Source organism: Lissotriton vulgaris, chromosome 2_1, assembly GCF_964263255.1.
Source record: "Lissotriton vulgaris chromosome 2_1, aLisVul1.2, whole genome shotgun sequence".
Classification (NCBI taxonomy): domain Eukaryota; kingdom Metazoa; phylum Chordata; class Amphibia; order Caudata; family Salamandridae; genus Lissotriton; species Lissotriton vulgaris.
The window spans coordinates 143,363,372-143,385,839 of NC_141687.1; the positions used below are offsets into that span (position 1 = coordinate 143,363,372).

The window sequence follows — 22,468 nt, forward strand, 5'->3', positions numbered from 1 at the left end:
CTAATATTAAGACTCACCGATTGGGGATTGTTATAAAGAGCTTAAATGTTTTTAGCACATAGTCTTTAAAGTGTGCTGTTTTTGTTACTAATCGAAGATAAGGATACGTTCCAGACTTCGGAGATGGACCTAAGAGAATAGGCTTCATTATAAGAGAGAATCCTTTGGGAAAGCACAATACCGATAACTTCATTCCATGGCATTAACCAGAATATATCTGGCTGATGAATTCAAATGTAAAATTAACAGAATACATTTGGATGTTGAATTCAAAATATATTAACAGAATACATTGGGATGCTTATTTTAAAAGATGATATTAATCTAATGCATGTGGATGTTGAATTGAAAATATATCACCGGAATACCTGAGGCTGTTAAATTAAATATGATATTAACAGAATACATGGGGATGCTGAATTATATATGATAATAATATAATACACGTGGATGCTGAACTTAAAATATATTAAGAGAAGTCATGTGGTTGTTGAATTCAAGAGATGTGACCAGAATATACATGGATATTAAATGTGAAGTATGATATTAACAGAATACAAGTGGATGTTGAATTCAAAAGATGAATGGAGTGCTAATGTACTCACCAACATGCATTAAAACTACTGGAGATCCACTCGGTGCCAAAGAACCCAGAACTGCTGTAGTGGTAATATTTGTTGACACAAAGACATGCCACGAAACCTGCAAAATGCCAAGCCAATTGTAAGAATGTAACTGTATTGAGTTGCACAGTGTGAAATACCGTCTATTTCCTGTTTCAGAAATTAAACACTTGACCGCCTAGTATTCAAGATTGTCATTTCATTTAGCAACGGAAGAACACACAATGATTTTGTCCCTTGAGCTATGCAACATCATAATGAATTGGTAAGAAATGTGCATCTTGTTAACTCACAGTAGTTAAATTGCATTTCCTGAATTCTATTTGCATGACGCCTTTTTTAAGCTAGGATAATAACAGAATACATTGAGGTACAACGAATGCCTGCATTATACCATGCGAATTACGGTGCTACTCCATTCTAAACAGAGTTGTGGAACAACAACTAAACAGTGCAAAACAGTGTGCAGTGTATAACTCATGAATGACTGTTAGATCTGGGGGTCTCTAGTTGGCAGAGGTAGGTACTAATGTCCAAATAGGGACCCTTGCTTCTAGTCAAGGTAACGGGGATACACTCTATGGATAACCCCTGCTCACCCCCTTGGTAGCTTGGCACGAGCAGACAGGCTTATCAAAGGCAATGTGTAAAGCATTTGTACCAACACTCACAGTAACACAGTGAAAATACCACAAATGGACTCTACACCAGTTTAGAAAAATAAAGTATTTTTATCTAGACTGCACAAGACCAAAACGACAAAAATCCAACATACACTGTTCCAAAATAAGACTTTAAAAAGAGTTCAAGGGTTTGCACCAAAATAATCCACAGTTGCGTCACTTTTAGCCCGAAGGACCTGTAGATGAGACAAAAGTTCCAAACGCAGCTGCAGCGTCAGACCCTGGGGAGGCGACACGACAACGCGCAGCGGGCGTGTTGCGTCTAATCCAGTCTGTATGGAGAGCGATGCGATACCTTGTATCGATTTTGGTTTGCAGGTTCTCGTGGGAAGCGTCTCGCACAGGTTTGATGCAACGATCTCCGGGGTGGCGATGATCTTCGGTGCAGCGTCGATGCGCGGCGCAGCGCTGATCGTCTTCTGTCGTTGGTGCTGGACTCTGCAACGATGTTCGCAGCGACAGGATGTGTTTTGCAGGCAAGCGGTGAGCCGGGTCTCGCAGAGAGGACAGGCTCTGCGACGATGTTCGCAGCGACAGGAATCTTCTCTCACCGGGTCGATGCGCTCCGCAGGCAAAAGATGCGGCAACAGGCGCTGCGACGATCTTCACGGTGACGGGAATCTTCTTGCGCTGTCGACGATGCGCTCTGCAAGTGAGCGATGCATGGCAACTGCAGATCTTCTCCTCTTCCTTTTCTCCAGCTCCTCAAACAGCAGGAAACAACCTCCAGAGGCTTCACAACGGGATCAAGCACTCTAGGTAGGTCAGACCTCACACAGCAGAGTTCAGGGGGGAAGCTCGGGGTGAAGTCCATTTGTTCCTGGGACTTCTAAACAGGAGGCCAGCTCTCCTCAGGCCCTTGTAGATCCTCTCAAGCAAGGGACATAGCAACAGCAAAGTCCTTCCCTTCTTCTTGGCAGAATAGCAACTGCAGGTCATCCTACACAGCAGGTCAGTCCTTCCTCTTCAGTCTTCCAGCTTTTCTCCTTGGCAGAGGTTCCTTCTTGATTCCAGGATAATCTAAAGTTCAGGGGTTTGGGGTCCTGCAGATATACCCCAAAAAAAGTATTTGATCCCCTGGTGCAGGAGGGCTCTGAGCCCCGTCCAACCCAGTTCTGGATGTCTCTCGCCAGTGAACACCTTCTTCCTTTGAAAGAGAGGGGCAGGGTCATCAACCGCCCAGCAGGAGGTGGAGCCAGCATTGTGGAAGGCCCGGCACAGCACTATTCAGGCCCAAGTGCTAATCCCTTCCAACACTCAAGATGCAGATGGAGCCTACTGCTGACTCGCCCAGCCTCCTGGAGCCACCCCAGCCCCTGTCACTCAGAAACCAGACAGTCAATTCACAAACAGGCAGAGCCATACAGAAAGGTTAGACAAGAAAACGGCCACTTTCTAAAAGTGCTGTTTTCAAACATAGGATTTAAAACCCATCCTTCCTAAAAGAAAGGGTATTAAATTCTGAAATCAGGGGTACCAGACTTCTATTTTCTATTTTGAAAGATAAGCAGGTGAACATTATGCACATCATTCCCAATTCTAGCCTATGGGCAAGATAGACTTTCAATAGTGAAAAACTAAATTGTTAGCATTTCACTATCAGAGCATGTCACCCACAATAGTACATGCTATACCCATCACATACACTGCACCCTGCCCAGGGTGGTACCTTGGGCCTTCCAGAGGGGTGTCCAACGTGTACAGAAAGGGAAGGGTTAGGCCTGGCCAGGGGGGACACTGGTCAGGTCACATGGCAGTTAGCAACTACACACAGGCACTGCGGTGGCAGGCCTGAGACACCATTTTAGGGCTACTCACGTGGGTGGCACAATTAGTGCTGCTAGCCCACTAGTAGCATTTGAATCACCAGCCCTGGGACACTCAGCGCACTTTACTAGGAACCTATTGATGAAACAAATCTGCCAATCATGGATAACCAATCACAATAATAATTTACCCAGGGAGCACTTGCACTTTGACACTGGTCAGCAGTAGCAAAGTGCCCAAAGCATCTAAACCAGCAAAAACCAAATCCAGCATAGAGTAAAAAAAAACAAAACAGGAGGCAGAGGCAAAAAGTCTGGGGAAACCACGCCAAAGATGCCAGGTCTAACTTTTATTTATTTATTTATTCAGTTGAAAGGACATAAAAAACAGACAGTGCAGTCATGACTGTCAATAACAAAGCAATTACATACATCAGATTTCATAAACAGCGGGAGACAGTAATTAATAAAGCAAAATCATCAATGGGGCAGAGGAACAGAAGTAAAGAAAAGACAGCAAGAGTTCATGGAACTATACCAACATGATACTAAACATCTTGAATATGATGGAAAAAACAAGCTATTTTAGCCATTCCTCGACTGGAGGCCAGATGTTGCAACCCAGCTTCCGCCTCGGCCTAGCCTTTAGTGAAAATACTGAGAACTCCAGGTTGTAAATAGCGAGTAACCTGGCTCTCCAATTAGTGAATGCAGGTGCATCGGGGCCTAACTATTATGAAGTAATACAAAGCCGAATCAGTGACATGGCTATAAACAAGAACGCGGATACATACCACATATTACTAGCCCATACTGCACCTTCATAACCCATCATCACCATCCCCGGGGAGAGTGAACACGGGATATTACACGTAGAGTTAATAAAACGCTCAACATCAACCAGAAATTCACACAGGTTCAGGCAAGAATAAAACATGTGAATAGAGTCCGCTGCGTGCAGCCCACACCTTGCACAATGATCGCCCTTCCTGCCACCCCATTTCGCTATTTTTGCAGGCGTATAGTAAAGATCGAACATTGCCATATAACTTTGGGTCCGGAGGCTACCAGAAATTAAAACGTCACTAACTAAGTCCAAAGCGGGTCGCAAATCATCCCTGGTCTACCCAAATTTTCCCTCCCACTTAGGATTTTGTGTCTCTAGATCGTCCGGAAGGCCAGACAACAAATGTTGATACACTGTACCTATTCTAGCTTTCTTTTGGATCAGTTGACATATAATTAGCTTATCTAGCATTGAGGGGGTTTCACTAAGATGTTTATGAATAAAACTTCTAACCTGGAGGTATTTAAAAAAGTCATGAGTATTCAACTAAAACTTATCCCTCAAAAATGAAAAAGAAAGCATTTGCCCACCCACAACTAAATCCCCTATAGTCTGAATACCCAATGTCTGCCATCTAAATATAGTCTGATCCTGGAAAATAGTGGGCAGAAGTCGGGCTGCTTTGAACGGAGTATAGATATTGACATTAGGAATAGACAATTTCCGCCGGATTTTCTGCCAAACTAAAAACATAGCGATGATTACCTTGAACCTAGTCTTCTTGAAGTAACTCGGATCCAGGACTTGAGTCAAGATACCCTTTGCAGCCGAGCAAAGCTCAATCTCATAGATAGTAGGACTATTGCATGGCAAAACCTCCACACTTTCTCCCAACAACGGAACTCCAAAAAATTGCACAATCACGGACCAAATTGTATAATACCAGGTAGGTACCGCTCAACCACCGCGATCACGCGGAAGACACATCAATTTAGCAGCCCTGCGGGAGCGGCGATACCCCCAGAGAAACCTATGGCAGATCCTATCGGCCTTCGCCAAGCTACTTTGGGAACGTTCTAAAGGAATGGTCCTAAAGAGATATAAAAACTTTGGGAGTACCAGCATTTTAAGAACACTGCAGCAGCCGTAGAGAGAAAGATATAGGTGGTCTAATCGTTCCAGCTTAGTGTTTACAGCCTCGACTACCGGCAGAATATTCAAATCCGGAATGGTTTCTACTGGGGCTCTGATTTTGACTCCTAGATATGTTGCTTCACTAACCACTGGGGCATCGGAGTATGGCATATTAGTTGTTTGAACCACCTGAGTTTTAGCCACATTTAACTTATACCCCAACACCAATCCAAACTCTTCAGCAGAAACCTTAAGTGCAGAGAAGGCAGAAGAAATGTCTGATGTTAAAACAACAATGTTGTCTGCGTAGGCCAGGGCCGATACTCTGTACCATTAATCCGTATCGGAGATATATCCAAATTCCCTCTATTTTGCTAAGGAACGGATCGATGTACAGAGCAAAGAGTAAGGGTGAACAGGGGCACCTTTGCCTGGTGCCTCTACTGATATTAAAATACCCTGACTCCTGACTAGTGACGCGTAATGCTGCCAGGGAAGACATATAGTGCCCAAATGGCCTGGATAAATTCATTGCTGAAGCCCTTCCAACGAAGCACAGTCCACAGGAACCCCCAGGAGACCCTGTTGAACACAGCCCAACAGGATCGCCCCGAGGGGAGAAGAAGTAACCTGAGCCCAGTCCAATAGGGCAATGACATGCCAAACATGGTCCGCCGTGTCCCTGCCTGGGATAAACCCATGTTGGTGCTGGGAGACCAATGGGACAATCACCTCAGCAAGACTGGACGCTAAGATTTTAGAGTTTTTTGCTGTCACTATTTATGAGTGAAATTGGTTTAACTCAGGCTTTCTCTTTTTTTTAACAAGACAATCGTAGTCTGGCGCCAAGAATCAGGAACGACACCACGCTGTGCTGCCCTGAGAACCTCTAAAAGGTCCTGTCGTATCTCTGGAAGAAAGATCTTATAAAACTCCAAAGGCACAGCGTCCGGGCCTGAGGCCTTTCTATTCGCCAGGTATTTTACGGCTAACTCAACCTCCTCCCACATAATAGGGGCCAATAGCAATTTATTCTGCTCATTTGTAATCTTGGTGGTATCTAACCCCAGGAAAAAATCCTCAGACTCAGCCAAAGCGCTCCCGATATCTTTGGTGTAGAGCGCAACATAGAACCTTTGAAAAATATCGATTACTCCCTCCTGAGTATACTGTACCACCCCATTTCGATCCTGAATTTTAGTACTGCGAATCTGCATACATTTCTGCTTAAGCCTCTTGGCCAGTACCCTACCCGAATTCTCACCATATTCAAACATCATTGTGCGATATTGAAGGTACTTACTAGCAAGGTCCGGCCCAAAAGACTCCAAAAGTTTGGATTTAATTATAGCAACTGCCTGCTGACATGCCTCTATATTAAGGCCGTCTTTGATTCTGGAGGTTAGTTCTAGCTCAGTGAGCCTAAGCTCCTCGATACGGCTCTTCACCAACTCTTGTCCTGCCTTCCAGCGAAAGGAGGCGAAGCTCTTGGTCCCACCACGGACTGCAGCCTTGAAAGCATCCCAAACCGTATGATCAGTTGCAGTCCCTCTGTTGAAATTTAGGAACTCAACTAACCACGTTCTCATATGAGCCTGGTAGGCCTGATCCAACAAGATTTTCCTTTGGAAAGTCCAGGACCTAGGGGCTCTGCCTACACGCGGCTAAAGTGGAATAATACTAGTGACTGTCGTCATTAGACCCTGTCCGCACTACATTTGGCTGAAATCCATCTGCCTTTATCATCCAATAAGTAAACTTTGTTTATATTTTGCAAATCAAGTTTATTCTTTTGGTTTTCCCTAATTTTTTCAAAACTCATTCATTGCAGTTTTTTCAAAATGATACTTGTTTGTTCAATTGCTGTTGAACTTCAAATCATTGATCTGATTCTCATAACACATTCATAAATCATGTGAAATAATATTTTTTCTCTCCCAATGCATTTCGGGATAATATCCCTTCGTCAGGGGCACTAAAAAAACAAATAATGAACATTTTTAATCTTTTTTCTTTCAGCACACTATGCAATAGCTATCATAACTTAACAGATTGAAATGCATTTCCATGGAATTATATCATCATACATATCACTGTATTTATCATCTTTCAACAGAAAAAACTTTGCTAGACCTAAAGGAAGATAGAAATGAATGTACCAAGTGTGGAAACGTGTATGACTGGTTGTGCTTGGTGACTGAATTAAATAAAACTTTATAATGCGGACAAAACTCTATGTGTTGCTAAATTTCATACCATGTTGTGGACGTCCAAGGTTCCTGGAGAGAAAAACTGCTTCTATGATTTCAAAAACGGTGGCAAAATCTAAAGAGATAAATAAAATTGATGTGGTTTAAGTTTGCCAAGAGTTTAGTGCAATTGTCAACCAAATGGTCGCAAAAATAAATATAAAGAATCACCTCAACATTAGTGAAAGATCTAGAGGGTTATAGATGATGGCGTCCTTCTAAATGTGTTGAGATAGATGAAGACTCGTACGGTGTGTCTGCAATTATAATGTAAATATTATGTAAACAGAGTATGCCCAGGCTATGTGAAAAAAGGAAATTTGAGTATGTGTATACCTCTTCAATACACTCGTCACGTCGTGGCTTGTTTGGTGGGCACTATGTAACTGTATGTCCCTCTTCCTCAACGCTGACAACTGGAGAAAAATACAAACGAGAAATGTTTTAGAGTTACCTGATCCTGACAATTAAGTGGAGTCAGTGGTGTGGATACCAGAGAGGAAGTACCTGGATATAGAAACGGCAATCAGTAAGCTGGGGTTCTTTTTTACTGTGCTGCTTTACGTGTATCGATTCCAAGTTGGTTGTTTACAAGCCGGGACTAAAATTTAAAAATATGAAAAGTGATCAACCTAATTGTTACCCTAAAATGTTGACATAAACTCGCTCGCTGTGACTGGGTACCTCTTATGACGATTAGTTTCTAGGTGACACGACAACCGTTTAAATTGGACAATCGTAACTGCTATCTGTTGTTTAATAAAGTTTTCTGATTTATAAAATGTCGACGATACTCTGAAAACAAAGTAAATAGTATCAGCAATCTACTTATAACCGAAGCATGTTAGCGTGAACTGACTAATTTAAACTAAATACCTTAAAGGCGGTGTGTCCTTAGCTTGCACGGGTGCCTTTTGAATGTACCAACTGCTAACAACAACTTCTGACGAAGCTCGTCTGAAATTAGAGATGAATTAAATCAACAATATGTTCTTCCAAAAACTGACTAGCAGTGTGAGTTAACTTGCTGAGACTAAATACCTGAGTCAACGGTATGTGCTAGGCTGTCACAAGTGCCGAGTCGATGTAACAATCATTGCCGACTGCTTCTAGTTTTGAGTCTTGTCAAAACTATAAAATAAATAAATAGATGATTTAAGGTTACTGTGCGTAGTATTAGATACTACAATTGCCCGGGAGGAAATTACCTGTTCGCTATGTACTCGCTTCTTCAAACAACGACATCCAAAACCGCGGGAAACGGGAATAGGTCCTTCGTGTTTTCACTAGTGGCTTACAGTCATAGAAATAATGGACGGACTCCGGAAATAGCGACTCGGTCGGTGATCAGAAATAGAAAACATACTATTTCTGTATGATAATGTGCGAGTTGGGTGAACGTAAAAATCGACTCCTACCTTAAAAGTTAGACTCACATAAGTGTCTCTATTTGAGTTTAGTGATACAGTAAAAATACTGAATGGGGAGATGTGAAGAAACTATATAGACGGGTGTAGATAATCGCGCATAAAGGGAAGATCCCTATATGTTGGAAAGCCGTGTCTACGATGTGATTGAAAAATGCGAAATGTAGTGATAATTTAAAGATGCAAAGTTTCGAATAGATAAATAGCGATGGATGTTGATACTGCTAATGTATAATGTATAGTCTGCTGCTTACAACCTAAGCTATCTTACAGTGTGTCCTAGAATGCATTTCAATATGATTCAAAACCTCTGTGATTAATGGGCATGTGTTTATTCTAGTGATAAATTTGTAAAAATTCAACAAACATCCATGATCCTAAATAAAGGCTTTGTAGTGTTCAGTTACATATCTATAATTACAAGAAGCATGTCATGTCTATTTTATCATTAAGGCCTTTCGGTGTCTGGGTTTGTAAAAAGTCTATCCACCAGATTTCTCTTCTTGATAACCAATTCTGGTTATTGCGGTCAGGTTTAAGTTGAATCTGTTCCAAGACTTGAAATCTTAATTGAGGAATTGTGTGTTTAAAGTCTGTCCAATGAGATACTAAACTGGATGGTAAAGTTTTGTTTCGTATTCGACTTTTATGTTCCGTGATCCTCACTTTGATTTTCCGCTCTGTCTTTCCTACGTATAGTTTTCCACAAGGACATTTTATGCTATAAAACACAAATGTAGAATCACAGTTGGTTTGTTGCCTAAGTTTGATTTTCTTACCCGTTTGAGGGTGTTGTAAAAATGGTCCTTCCATCACATTATTGCAATGAGTGCAATTGTAGCATTTTTTCATACCTTTGTGTGAGTTTGAAGATTCTTTATTTTCCTTTGTCCGAGTTGCCATTTCCTGTAGATTAACATGTCTGGTGTGTGCAAATAAAGGTTTGTTGTTGAAGATACCTTGAAAATCCTCCTCCTTTTGTAGCAGTTCCCATCTGGCGTTGATAATCCTTTTAATTGAATTAGCTTGGGTTGTATATTTAGTTACAAAGACTTGGCGTTCCATTCTCAGTTTAGATTTGGTTTGTAACAGTTGTTCTCTTGGGATTTCTATGATTTTGTTTTCTGCTTTTTTTATCACTTCTTCTGGGTATCCTTTAGCAATGAATCTTTGTCTTTGGTTATTGATTTCTCTTTCTAAAGCTTCTGGAGTTGATGCTATTCTTTTGCAGCGTATGAGTTGCGAGTATGGCAGGTTACGCACTAAGCTCCTTGGGTGGAAACTGTTATAGGCCAGAGTGTTATTTCTATCTGTTGGTTTGTGATAGACCGCGGTTTCTATTCTGTTGTTCTGCAGTTGTACCAAAACATCTAGTTATGGTATTTCTTGTTTGCTGATTGAGTAGGTGAATTGTATCCTTGGATTTCTTTTGTTTAATTCATCAATTTTTTCAATCAAAAGAGTTTCTGGACCTTTCCATAGTAGAAACATATCATCTATGAACCTTTTGTAAAAGACGGAGTGTCTTTTCCAAATGTTTTCTGTGAGAATAAAGTCATTCTCGTACTTTGCCATAAAGGTATTTGCAAAAGACGGCGCTCCTGAAAATCCCATTGAGGTCCCGCTGATCTGTAAGAAATACTCATTGTTCCATTTGAAATAGGAATGTTGTAAGCAAAATTGTAATAGCTCAAGGATGAATATTTTGTTCGCTTTCAAGTTAGGCACTTGTAGCAGTGCCCATTCACACGCTTCCAAACCTTCAGCCAAAGGGATAGAAGTGTACAAAGATGATACGTCTATTGTGCATAGCAAGATGTCTTCACTCTCAATTTTGATCTCATTAAGACATTGTAAAAAGTGACTCGTGTCTTTGATGTATGTGGTCCATCCTTGTACAAAGATTTGAAGAAATTCATCTATATATGTTCCCAATGGTTCAAACAGTGATCCGCACCCACTGACTATGGGTCTCATTGGTGGGTCAGTGGCATTTTTGTGAATTTTGGGGAGCATGTAAAGTTCTGGGCATCGTGGATGTTTAGTTGTTAAATATTTTGTAGTATTGTCATGGATCCATTCCATTTCTAGAGCTCTGTTTAGAATTACTTCTAATGTGTTGGTAATTTCAAGAATGGGGTTGTTTGGTAGTTTTAGATATGTTGTACTGTCTTGTATGTGTGCTTCCACTTTAGAATTGTAAAAAGTAGTGTCCATGATAATTAGGGCTCCCCCTTTGTCTGCTCTTTTCAATGTGATCGAAGAATCCTCAGCTAGTTTTTTCAATATGTTTATTTCATGCTTGTTGAGGTTAGTTCTCTGTTGGTGATGCCAATTCAGTTGTTGAAAATCCTGTTTGACTAGAATTTCAAACATGTCCAATACTTTATGTGACATAGGTGCCATATACGTGCTAGGTTCTTTGAATTCTTTGTATTCTACGTCTTTTTGAGGTTGTGAGAATTCTGGCATCGTGGGCACAATGTTTTCAAAGAAATGTCTTAGTCTTAGTGTCCTCATAAATTTAAAGAATGCGATCTCTGTTTCTAATTTGTTACCCTGATAGGTCGGTACGAATCCAGTTCCCTTTTCCAAAACATTGAGTTGTTGTTTGTCAAGTTTTTTTGATGATATGTTTATTGCTAAACTTTGCCCTTGCTTTTCTATTCTTTATATTTATTTTTGCGACCATTTGGTTGACAATTGCACTAAACTCTTGGCAAACTTAAACCACATCAATTTTATTTATCTCTTTAGATTTTGCCACCGTTTTTGAAATCATAGAAGCAGTTTTTCTCTCCAGGAACCTTGGACGTCCACAACATGGTATGAAATTTAGCAACACATAGAGTTTTGTCCGCATTATAAAGTTTTATTTAATTCAGTCACCAAGCACAACCAGTCATACACGTTTCCACACTTGGTACATTCATTTCTATCTTCCTTTAGGTCTAGCAAAGTTTTTTCTGTTGAAAGATGATAAATACAGTGATATGTATGATGATATAATTCCATGGAAATGCATTTCAATCTGTTAAATTATGATAGCTATTGCATAGTGTGCTGAAAGAAAAAAGATAAAAAATGTTCATTATTTTTTTTTTTAGTGCCCCTGACGAAGGGATATCATCCCGAAATGCATTGGGAGAGAAAAAATATTATTTCACATGATTTATGAATGTGTTATGAGAATCAGATCAATGATTTGAAGTTCAACAGCAATTGAACAAACAAGTATCATTTTGAAAAAACTGCAATGAATGAGTTTTGAAAAAATTTGGGAAAACCAAAAGAATAAACTTGATTTGCAAAATATAAACAAAGTTTACTTATTGGATGATAAAGGCAGATGGATTTCAGCCAAATGTAGTGCGGACAGGGTCTAATGACGACAGTCACTAGTATTATTCCACTTTGTTTCTACGGAGATTGGCATCTCCTCCCCTTCCAGCACACCAATTAAAACAAAGATAACTACATCAAAAAAAGTCACAACCACGAAAAACAGGAGTGCACCCCACAACCCCACTTCACATTTTACACGCGGCTAAAGGCATTCCACAATCAGTGGATTGTGATCCGATAAAATTCTTGGAGGAGCCGAAATAGATGCTACTACAGCCACCTAGTCGGAGGCGAAAAAATAGTCCAGTCAGACCATTTTATTGTGGGGGGCAGAATAATATGTATAGCCATCATCAAGTTTATTATGCTGATACCACAGATCAATCATACCATATTCTTGCACTAGGGTCTGAAGAGCCTTAAACACTCTAGGTTTCCTACCAAAATACTTTTGGTCCCCTGCTAAATTGAAGTTAATAGATAAATTAATGTTCATATCCCCACATACAAACAGTGGATGCGACCAAGCAGCTAATTCTACATTTAAATACTGTGGTAAATATTTGATTTACCGTCTTAATTTCTATGCAGGTAAGTACTTAAACAAAAATAACTCAATCGGAACGAAAGAGGCAGAGTCCGTGGTGTTAGAGTTCTTAGGGGTTTATTCCTTAAAAAGGAATGGTCATGGTACCAGATCGGGTATCTTGTTCCTGCCACCACTGGGGTGCAGGAAGGGATAGAGCCATATTTTATTGACAATACATAGCTTTTATACTTAAGTCGCATTATAGAAACCAATACAGTAGGCGTAACAGCTGAGAGAAACAAGATAACAGCATCCACGTGGTAATGATACGTAATTGGAAGGCGTAAACTAGGCGTGAACATAGAGGTGTGTGCTAGAAAACGTCATATGTAAGTGTCACAAGTAGGTGGGTACTTGGCAGAGTTTGGCAATGTCAGCAGAAATCTGAGGCCTGGATGCGCGCGCAGCTGCATGACGCGTGAATGACGTGGAACTGGAAGGTGCAGGGGACTTGACATTTACACTAGCGGAAAGAGACAGAAGTCTGGCATGTCAGATCAACTCGTACTTCTATCATATCTGATATCTGATGTTTGGGAACCATATTATCTAGAGGGAAAGGTCTCTTGGGCAGAGGCTACTCTATACTGACTGTGAGTGCGTGTATAGGCGTCTACGTGTCTGCATGAGATGCGAGGGGGCATGGGCCTACCATGGTAACAGAGGCTATGAACTACTTGCACGGAGACAGTGAGGCCGGGCCCTTTGCTCTGCAGCTGGAAGATGTTTACTTGAACTAGTAGGCAGGAATGTATGTTTGAGGAGCGGAACAGATAATTCGAAGGTTGAATACGGTGTTGGCAGGCAACAGGCTGAGCTAAGCGCCGTTAGCCGCGCAGGGAGTAAGGTAGAGGTCACGGGTACAGAGGCAGCCTGGGCTGAGGCTTTCAGAGTCAGAAGGCAGGAAAGGCTTGGTGGCAGAATTCAGGGCCTACTTCGCCAGAGCTGAAAAACGTGTAAAGTACACCACAAAAAGACGTTGGCAAGGCATACTTAGGAACAGAATATTCAACCCATTTAGGGTGGATCTGAAAGAGGACATGTTAACGTTGGACGCAAATGTATTTGCGTCTTCATAGCTGGCACCGGAGGGAAGTTACATGCACTTTAGGCTGGTACATGGAGACGGTGGGGTACACGTTAGGGAACATTTCTTGACCATAAAATTTATATTTCCTCATTCCCTCCTTGTTCCCTACGGACCCTTCATGATATATCGATTCTCATAAACCGATCAGTCTGTTCTTGTAACATTATTTGCTCTTCTTTCTTCTTTTCGCGTTTTAAGTGAAAACTGGAATGTGCAATACATGAAGTGGCGCACAGACCACAAATCGCTGGCCCACACTGTAGGCACAGGCAGCAACTGAATACTATGACAAGGGCAATACCTAGGAAGGATAGGATCTTCCATCCCCAAGCGGTCAACGTTGTCCAGAACCAACCGGACCAAGTCCAGGTTCCTGGATTCTGATGTATCAAACTTGCAATCTTATGAAGACGTGTAATAGCTTTGTATACTGTAGGCGCGTTTTCTGGAATGAAAACACAGCAACTTGACCCGATGACCTTACAAGCTCCGCCCCTATCTGCTAGGATGACGTCAATAACAAGACGATTCTGGAGAACAACAACCCGCATGGCAGATTGCTCCTCTGTTAAGTTACCTAGGGCGGAGGCCGTTTCATTCACTACTGCTTCGAGTGTTCTAGTTAATCTGCGTATTAGTTTACTATTTTGGACAGGACCTGTAAAGAAAAAGAATCCTTTATTGAAATCTGTGTATTGCTCCCATGCCGTTTCTGTATAGTCGACAATCGGGAGATCTCTTCGGAGTCTATCCTTTACTAGATTTGTATTTCTGTGATAATCAGGAGGGGCTAGAAAAACAGGTGGCAGAAGGAAGGCAATGTAACAGGTACCATCCCAATCTGGAGGTAAGCGTATGTATGCGGTATGGCCACAAACAAAATAAGAATGACGAGTAGCTCTAAAGGAAGATTTGCCTTGATCACTGAATTCGACCACAGTAGTACATTTACTATGACCTAAGTGTACTGAACCCTTTTTTCTGACACATAAATCACCTGTGACTGGTAATACTGACATAGCAGGGAGAACTGGTGCAGCTTCAGACTCGACAGTAAGAATCATAAGGTTAATTGTATAATTACCTAATCCATACACTTCATTCTCTAGATCAGTTCCTATTCTAATGGGAAGTCCCTTCTTGTCAGGATAACAGGCATTAAGTAGAACTAAGTTCAAGTTTCCCCAAACCCAGTTTCCCTTGAAAACGGCAATATCCGAATCTAAGGAGTTAATTATTCTGAACCATGCTCCACAGGAGCCATTGTGAGTGAACGGGTACGGAAAGAGGGGCAGAACTCCCTTGTATTTCTGATAGGGAGGGAGTCGGCCACATATCCAACAGTTTGTAGCATTATTAGTCTGATGGGAGTGATGTAACATACTAATGAATGTGTTGTTGCGCAGCGCAAGTCTGTAAGATAATTCATGGGGGGGTAACTCACTAAAAGAATGTTCAGCAGTGACATTGTAAGCAGATTGTTCACGCTTGAAGATAGGGTAGTATATAGGAAGCAATATACTCGCAACAATAATCAGAAGACTTAGAAAAAACATAATCAGTAATGTCACTATACAGTGACTACGGAGTGATTTACAATATGCATGTTTCTTGAGTTCTCTCTCTCTCTCTCTATCTCGATCTAGGGGATACATGTCAGAAACTATTTAACCGATTCACCTAGGGGAGGACTTAAACAATTAAACTGTCTGACTCGCTAGATCGAAGTTTCATGCGGTACTCCTCTTGGGGAGTTTTCTCTCTTTTTGGAACTTTAAAGTCTTTAGTATCGAGGCAGTCCTTGGAGGGGGTGGACGAGTCAGTCTCTGGCAGTTCATTACATTTTTTAATATGACTCGTGTGGATCCACCCCTTTCGTCCTTCCACTTTGATAGCGGTCCGTGTTGTAAGAAGGACGATCTTCGGCTCCTTCCAGCGGGGCTCCAGCGGGCTTTTCCTGTCGAAGTTCCTAATTAGGACTGTGTCACCGGGACGGACATCATGTGGCTTTACATCAGTGTTGTCAGGAAAGGCTGCGGCAACCTGTGAACGACATGATTGGAGTGCAGACATCAAGGAGGCAAGGTAATCTGTCAGCATATTACAATCAACATCTGTTATTTTCTTAGGCATGGGCGTCCCCCACATATTTGGTGGTCGTCCAAAGACCACTTCATACGGGGATAGTCCTGATCTCGAATGGGGGACCATTCTCATGTAGAACAGTGCAACTGGCAGGGCGACTATCCAGTCGGCCCCTTTCTCTTTACATATCTTTGCAAGGCGTGTTTTCAGTGTCTGGTTATGCCTCTCTACAAGGCCTGCGGCTTCGGGATGTCGGACGCAGTGGAATCTCCACTGATATCCTAGCAGAAGGGAAACCTGTTTCATGAGCTCGGATGAGAATGGCTGTCCGTTATCTGAGTACACGACACGGGGCAAGCCGTACCGTGGGAAGAATTCACGAACCAGCTGCCTAGCAGTGGTCGGAGCAGTGTAATCTGAGACTGGATATGCTTCGGTCCAACGGGAAAGTGCACAAACAACTACGAGGACGTACTTAAATCCTCGACAACGGTCCATCTGGATATAATCCATCTGGAGGACTTCAAAAGGGTGATCGGGAGGATGAAATCCACCTTGCTCTACAGGGACGCTTTTACCTGGATTGAACTGACAACAGATCATGCAAGTACGCACTTTCTGTTTTGCTGCTGCTCGTAAGTGTTTGTTGTACCAGAGATTCTGTAAACTGTCTAACATAGCTTTTTCTCCTAGATGTGCTGGACTATGTGCTGTATTTATTATGACTTGAACCATAGAGTCGGGGAGAAACCATGCAGATTTTCCCTTCGTCATCCAACCTTGATCTGTCTGAATCCCTCCTAGCTCGGTCCATTTCTTAATTTCATCTGGAGTAGCATGTGTCTGAATATCGATTACATCTAGTGTGGGATCCCTAACTGTCATACAATGTGTCGGTACTATTGTCTTTGTCACGTCAGTTGTCTGAGTGTGAGTCAATGCTGTATGTTTTGCTGTTTGGTCTGCCAGGTCGTTACCCTGGGAAACGGAATCTGTAACTTTAGTATGTGCTTTACATTTCATGATGGATATGCCAGAAGGCAGATGTATTGCTTCTAACAGTGCTTGGATGAGAGGACCATGTTGGATCTTGGCACCGTGAGAGGTCAAAAAACCTCGTTCTTGCCATAATACTCCGAAGTCGTGTACAACTCCGAAAGCATAACGTGAATCTGTGTATATGTTTCATGCGGTACTCCTCTTGGGGAGTTTTCTCTCTTTTTGGAACTTTAAAGTCTTTAGTATCGAGGCAGTCCTTGGAGGGGGTGGACGAGTCAGTCTCTGGCAGTTCATTACATTTTTTAATATGACTCGTGTGGATCCACCCCTTTCGTCCTTCCACTTTGATAGCGGTCCGTGTTGTAAGAAGGACGATCTTCGGCTCCTTCCAGCGGGGCTCCAGCGGGCTTTTCCTGTCGAAGTTCCTAATTAGGACTGTGTCACCGGGACGGACATCATGTGGCTTTACATCAGTGTTGTCAGGAAAGGCTGCGGCAACCTGTGAACGACATGATTGGAGTGCAGACATCAAGGAGGCAAGGTAATCTGTCAGCATATTACAATCAACATCTGTTATTTTCTTAGGCATGGGCGTCCCCCACATATTTGGTGGTCGTCCAAAGACCACTTCATACGGGGATAGTCCTGATCTCGAATGGGGGACCATTCTCATGTAGAACAGTGCAACTGGCAGGGCGACTATCCAGTCGACCCCTTTCTCTTTACATATCTTTGCAAGGCGTGTTTTCAGTGTCTGGTTATGCCTCTCTACAAGGCCTGCGGCTTCGGGATGTCGGACGCAGTGGAATCTCCACTGATATCCTAGCAGAAGGGAAACCTGTTTCATGAGCTCGGATGAGAATGGCTGTCCGTTATCTGAGTACACGACACGGGGCAAGCCGTACCGTGGGAAGAATTCACGAACCAGCTGCCTAGCAGTGGTCGGAGCAGTGTAATCTGAGACTGGATATGCTTCGGTCCAACGGGAAAGTGCACAAACAACTACGAGGACGTACTTAAATCCTCGACAACGGTCCATCTGGATATAATCCATCTGGAGGACTTCAAAAGGGTGATCGGGAGGATGAAATCCACCTTGCTCTACAGGGACGCTTTTACCTGGATTGAACTGACAACAGATCATGCAAGTACGCACTTTCTGTTTTGCTGCTGCTCGTAAGTGTTTGTTGTACCAGAGATTCTGTAAACTGTCTAACATAGCTTTTTCTCCTAGATGTGCTGGACTATGTGCTGTATTTATTATGACTTGAACCATAGAGTCGGGGAGAAACCATGCAGATTTTCCCTTCGTCATCCAACCTTGATCTGTCTGAATCCCTCCTAGCTCGGTCCATTTCTTAATTTCATCTGGAGTAGCATGTGTCTGAATATCGATTACATCTGGTGTGGAATCCCTAACTGTCATACAATGTGTCGGTACTATTGTCTTTGTCACGTCAGTTGTCTGAGTGTGAGTCAATGCTGTATGTTTTGCTGTTTGGTCTGCCAGGTCGTTACCCTGGGAAACGGAATCTGTAACTTTAGTATGGGCTTTACATTTCATGATGGATATGCCAGAAGGCAGATGTATTGCTTCTAACAGTGCTTGGATGAGAGGACCATGTTGGATCTTGGCACCGTGAGAGGTCAAAAAACCTCGTTCTTGCCATAATACTCCGAAGTCGTGTACAACTCCGAAAGCATAACGTGAATCTGTGTATATGTTAACATTTCTGTTCTTGGCTAGTATACAGGCTCGGGTCAGAGCGATGAGCTCTGCTGCTTGGGCGGACAGTGTATCAATACGATATGTTTCTTTTACTTCAGTTTCAGTGGTCACTGCATAGGCGGCCACTAATTCTCCTGTGTTTGTTCTCATACATGAACCATCCACATAAAGTGTCAGGTCTGGATTTATCAGTGGAACATCGGTTAAGTCTCGTCGGGGCTTTGTTACTGCATTAATGATCTCTATACAATCATGCGGGGCTGAATTAGTCATAATCGAAGGTAACAATGTTGCGGGATTCAGGATGTTACAGCGTCTGATTTCTATGTGTGGCTGGAATAGTGTCAATTCATAACCTGTCAGTCGTGCTATAGTCAAGTGTTGAGTCTGGGTTCGATTTAAAAGAACCTCTACAGAAATTCCAACCTTACCACCTTTAGGAAATGCCTGAAGACGTTCTTATTTTCCACCCAGTAACTCCAATAATGCTACACAGACATTTTTCTGTACCTGCTCTGCTATCGGTAACAAAGCGCGAAGATATCTCCTCGGAGATCGATTTCCTGCGCTATACAAGACCGAAAAAAATAAATAAATAAATAAATAAAAGAACCTCTACAGAATGTGGAACTTGTACTGTTAATTGGTGTCCTAAAACAATTGAGTCGCTCTGTCTGATTGCTAGGGCTGTCGCTGCGACTGACTTTAAGCACGCAGGGAGCGCCTGGGCTACTGAATCCAATGTACTTGAAAAATAAGCGCAAGGCTTATGTGAACCTGCTTGATCTTGAGTGAGGACAGACAACGCTGTACCATCACGTTCTGTAACAAAAAGCGTAAAAGGTTTGCTGTAACATGGTGTCGCTAAAACTGGTGCTTGACATAAAGCTTTCTTTAATTCCTCAAAAGCCTGTGTATGTTCCTGAGTCCAAGGAAGGGCAGTCGAAGTCGCTGCCTCCTGTGTTGTCAACTGAATGAGTGGTTTAGCTAGAAATGCATACTGGGGAATCCATTGTCTGCAGTACGAGGTGAGGCCTATAAAGGCCCGCACTTCCTTTTGTGTTTGGGGTTGTGGCATATTTACAATTAACTGAATGCGGTCAGGAGTGAGCTGTCTCCCCACTTTGGACAGCAAGTGACCCAAGTACACAACTTGCTGAACACAGAATTGTAGCTTCGAAGGAGACACCTTGTGTCCCTTGTCGGCCAGAAAATGTAGAACTGTCAGTGATGCTTGTTCACATTCGGGCTCACTTCGTGCGGTGATCAGCAGACCATCGACGTATTGCAGTAAAGCGGTGTTAACTGGCATTTGAATACAATCGAGTTGTCTTTTCAGTGCTTGACTATAGATGCTGGGGCTTTCTGTGAATCCTTGAGGTGCGCGTGAAAATTTGAAACTTCGTCCATTTAAACTGAATCCGAAGAGGTATTGGCTCTCTGGATCAATGGGGACACTGAAGAAGGCGTTCTTGAGGTCAATTACAGTAAAGAACGTTGCTTCTGAATCAATAGCAGTCAATAGGGAAGAGATGTCGGGGACCACAGGGTACTGTGGAACAATGCATTTATTCAGTTCTCGTAAATCAATCACCAACCGATATACTGGCGGTGCATTGGGATCAGTACGTTTAAGAATCGGAATAATAGGGGAATTACAGATATTGGAGTCGGTCTCTACGACCACTCCTTGGGCAATGAGCTCTTCAATGATTTCCAGTAAGGCCACTACAGCATCAGGTGGTAACTTGTATTGTCTGATACGCGGCAAAACAACTCCTGGTCTGAGTGTAACACGGTATGGTGTGATATGCATGCAACCTACATCGGTCGGGCCTTGTGCCCACAAGTGTTTCGGTACATTTTTCAATCTGACATCGATCTCTCGTAATACATAGTGACCCTTAAAGTCACGCAGAAAGAGTCTAACTCCTTCCGGGGAACAACATATCACAGCTCCTAGAGCCTTCAATGTTTTGATACCTAACAGGTTTTCTGGACATGATTTCGTCAGTAACAAGTCTGTAATACGTGATAATGGACCCACAGCCAGGGGGACTGGTTTCGATACCTCATTTACAATAGGCTGTCCTGAAAAACCAAGGGAAACGTTCTGTGAGCCTGAGAGGGGTGCCCCTGGGACTTCATTATGGCTGATTGTTGTGCGACTTGCCCCTGTGTCAATTAAAAACTTTCTGTCCTTTCCCAATACTTGACTGTGTACATAAGGACCTTCTTGATCTACAGGAATCTCAATAAGAGGCAAGCCAACCTCCCTCTCTAGGCTGTTTCATGTGTATCGCTGATAATCGGGATAATCAGATTGGGCATACTGGCACATCTGCCGTGAAACTTGCTGCGTTGCGGCTATGGGCTGTGACTGTGACTGTGATACCGCTGCTGTCTGTGCTGTATGCGGTGGAGCATGCATAGGTTGTGAATTCTGTGAAGTCTGTTGCTGACCCTGATCTTGTCTAGGCAAATGCGGTCTTTCCTTAGTTTTCCCTGTTGCTATATTGTGTTTCAGGACTGAACATTCATGTACGTAGTGACCTGGCTGCTTGCAATAGTTGCATGTCCCTTTAACAGGAGCTGCTGAATTTCCTGTCTGGGTCGTACCCTTTCTCTGGCCGTCGGCTGGGACCGACTGTGCCACCAACATTTTCATTTTTGTGTCTTTCATACGTCTCTGTTCGTGATCCTGTTCTTCTCTAATTCTGTTCTGGTGGTATTGTAACATTTGTAACATCTGGGATGGCGTATTTGCTTGCCATGTACTTTCAACTTTATATACACGACTCTTGACTGCGGTCAAGGAATTCTCGACTAACTTTGATACAAAAAGATGTGGGTACGACTCGCTACCTGGTTTTTAGGCCACTATTAATAATAAAACATTTCTCAAATCTTGAATAGAAGTCACTGGTATCTTCATCGTGTTTCTGTTTACAGGCTGAGATTGCGTCCCAGTCTTCCTTTTTAGTTGTTAATAATCTTGGTAAGACCTGTACTATTAGACCTGGTAATGCTTTTGCTTTGTCCCCAAGGCCTACCCCTGGGGTACGACCTTTTTCCTCGTCTTCTATTTCAGTCCATATAATCTTTTTATCTCCCACCTCCCATTCTTTTACCTTTAGTTTCTCGTAGATGCCGGTGGGCAGCAGTACCTTTAACAATTTCATAATATCTGTGTATGTGTAATCTCCCATGAGTAACATATCTTTAAGTTCTCTGTGAAAACCTGTAGGGTCTTTATCATGACAGGGTACTAGTTTCTTCATTTCTAACAATTCTAACTTTGTTAAGGGTGTGTAAACATACACACGTTCCAAGGTATTATTAGTGCCCATAACTGGGTGTACTTCTCGTAAGGGATTTTGACTTTCTAGACCATGCAGACGCTCCATATGGTACATCTTTCTTTCTGGGGGCGGAGCGGGAACATATTGTGGGCCTAAGAAAGTGCTATATCTGTGCCGTTGTTCTAGAATTATTTGAATTAACTTGGTACTTAGGCCTCTCCATCTATCCATGAGTAGTGCTTCTAATGTATCGTGTAAGGGCCCTGGATCAGAATGTTTATTTCTGTATAACGTGAGGAGGTGCTGAATCATGTATATACCTGCTAATTTCTGCTCGACCGGGGAGAGGTTTAGAAAAGTCTGCGCTACTGTGTCATCATTGTATATATTAGGATTGTCAGCCCATAGTACTGCTGACCGGGCTAGTTCTTGTTCATCCATAGAATTGAGTACATGGTACCCCATTCGTTCTCGAAGCATTTTATCAGTGTCTCGGAACAGATATTCAGGAGAATTCGGTTTCGATATACCAGAGAGAAAAACTCTCTTGCTTTCTGGACGAATGCTTTTCCTAAGGTAGTTTCCCTTACCCACATATGCTATCGTATCTGTAATCGTTTCTGGTTCTTCAGGTTCTTCTTCCTCCTCGGAGGAAGCATT

At 42.5% G+C, this 22,468-nt stretch overlaps 1 protein-coding gene across 1 annotated transcript in view; it reads right to left on the reverse strand.

The window, feature by feature from the left end:
• The window catches only part of LOC147729701 (dynein axonemal heavy chain 17-like), a 1,258,223-nt gene that overhangs the window by 194,379 nt on the left and 1,041,376 nt on the right, over positions 1-22,468 (reverse strand). Inside the window, exon 42 of the mRNA XM_086954021.1 lies at positions 606-702. Coding sequence (XP_086810147.1) covers positions 606-702 — 97 coding nt within the window. The remainder of the gene's footprint in view (positions 1-605; positions 703-22,468) is intronic.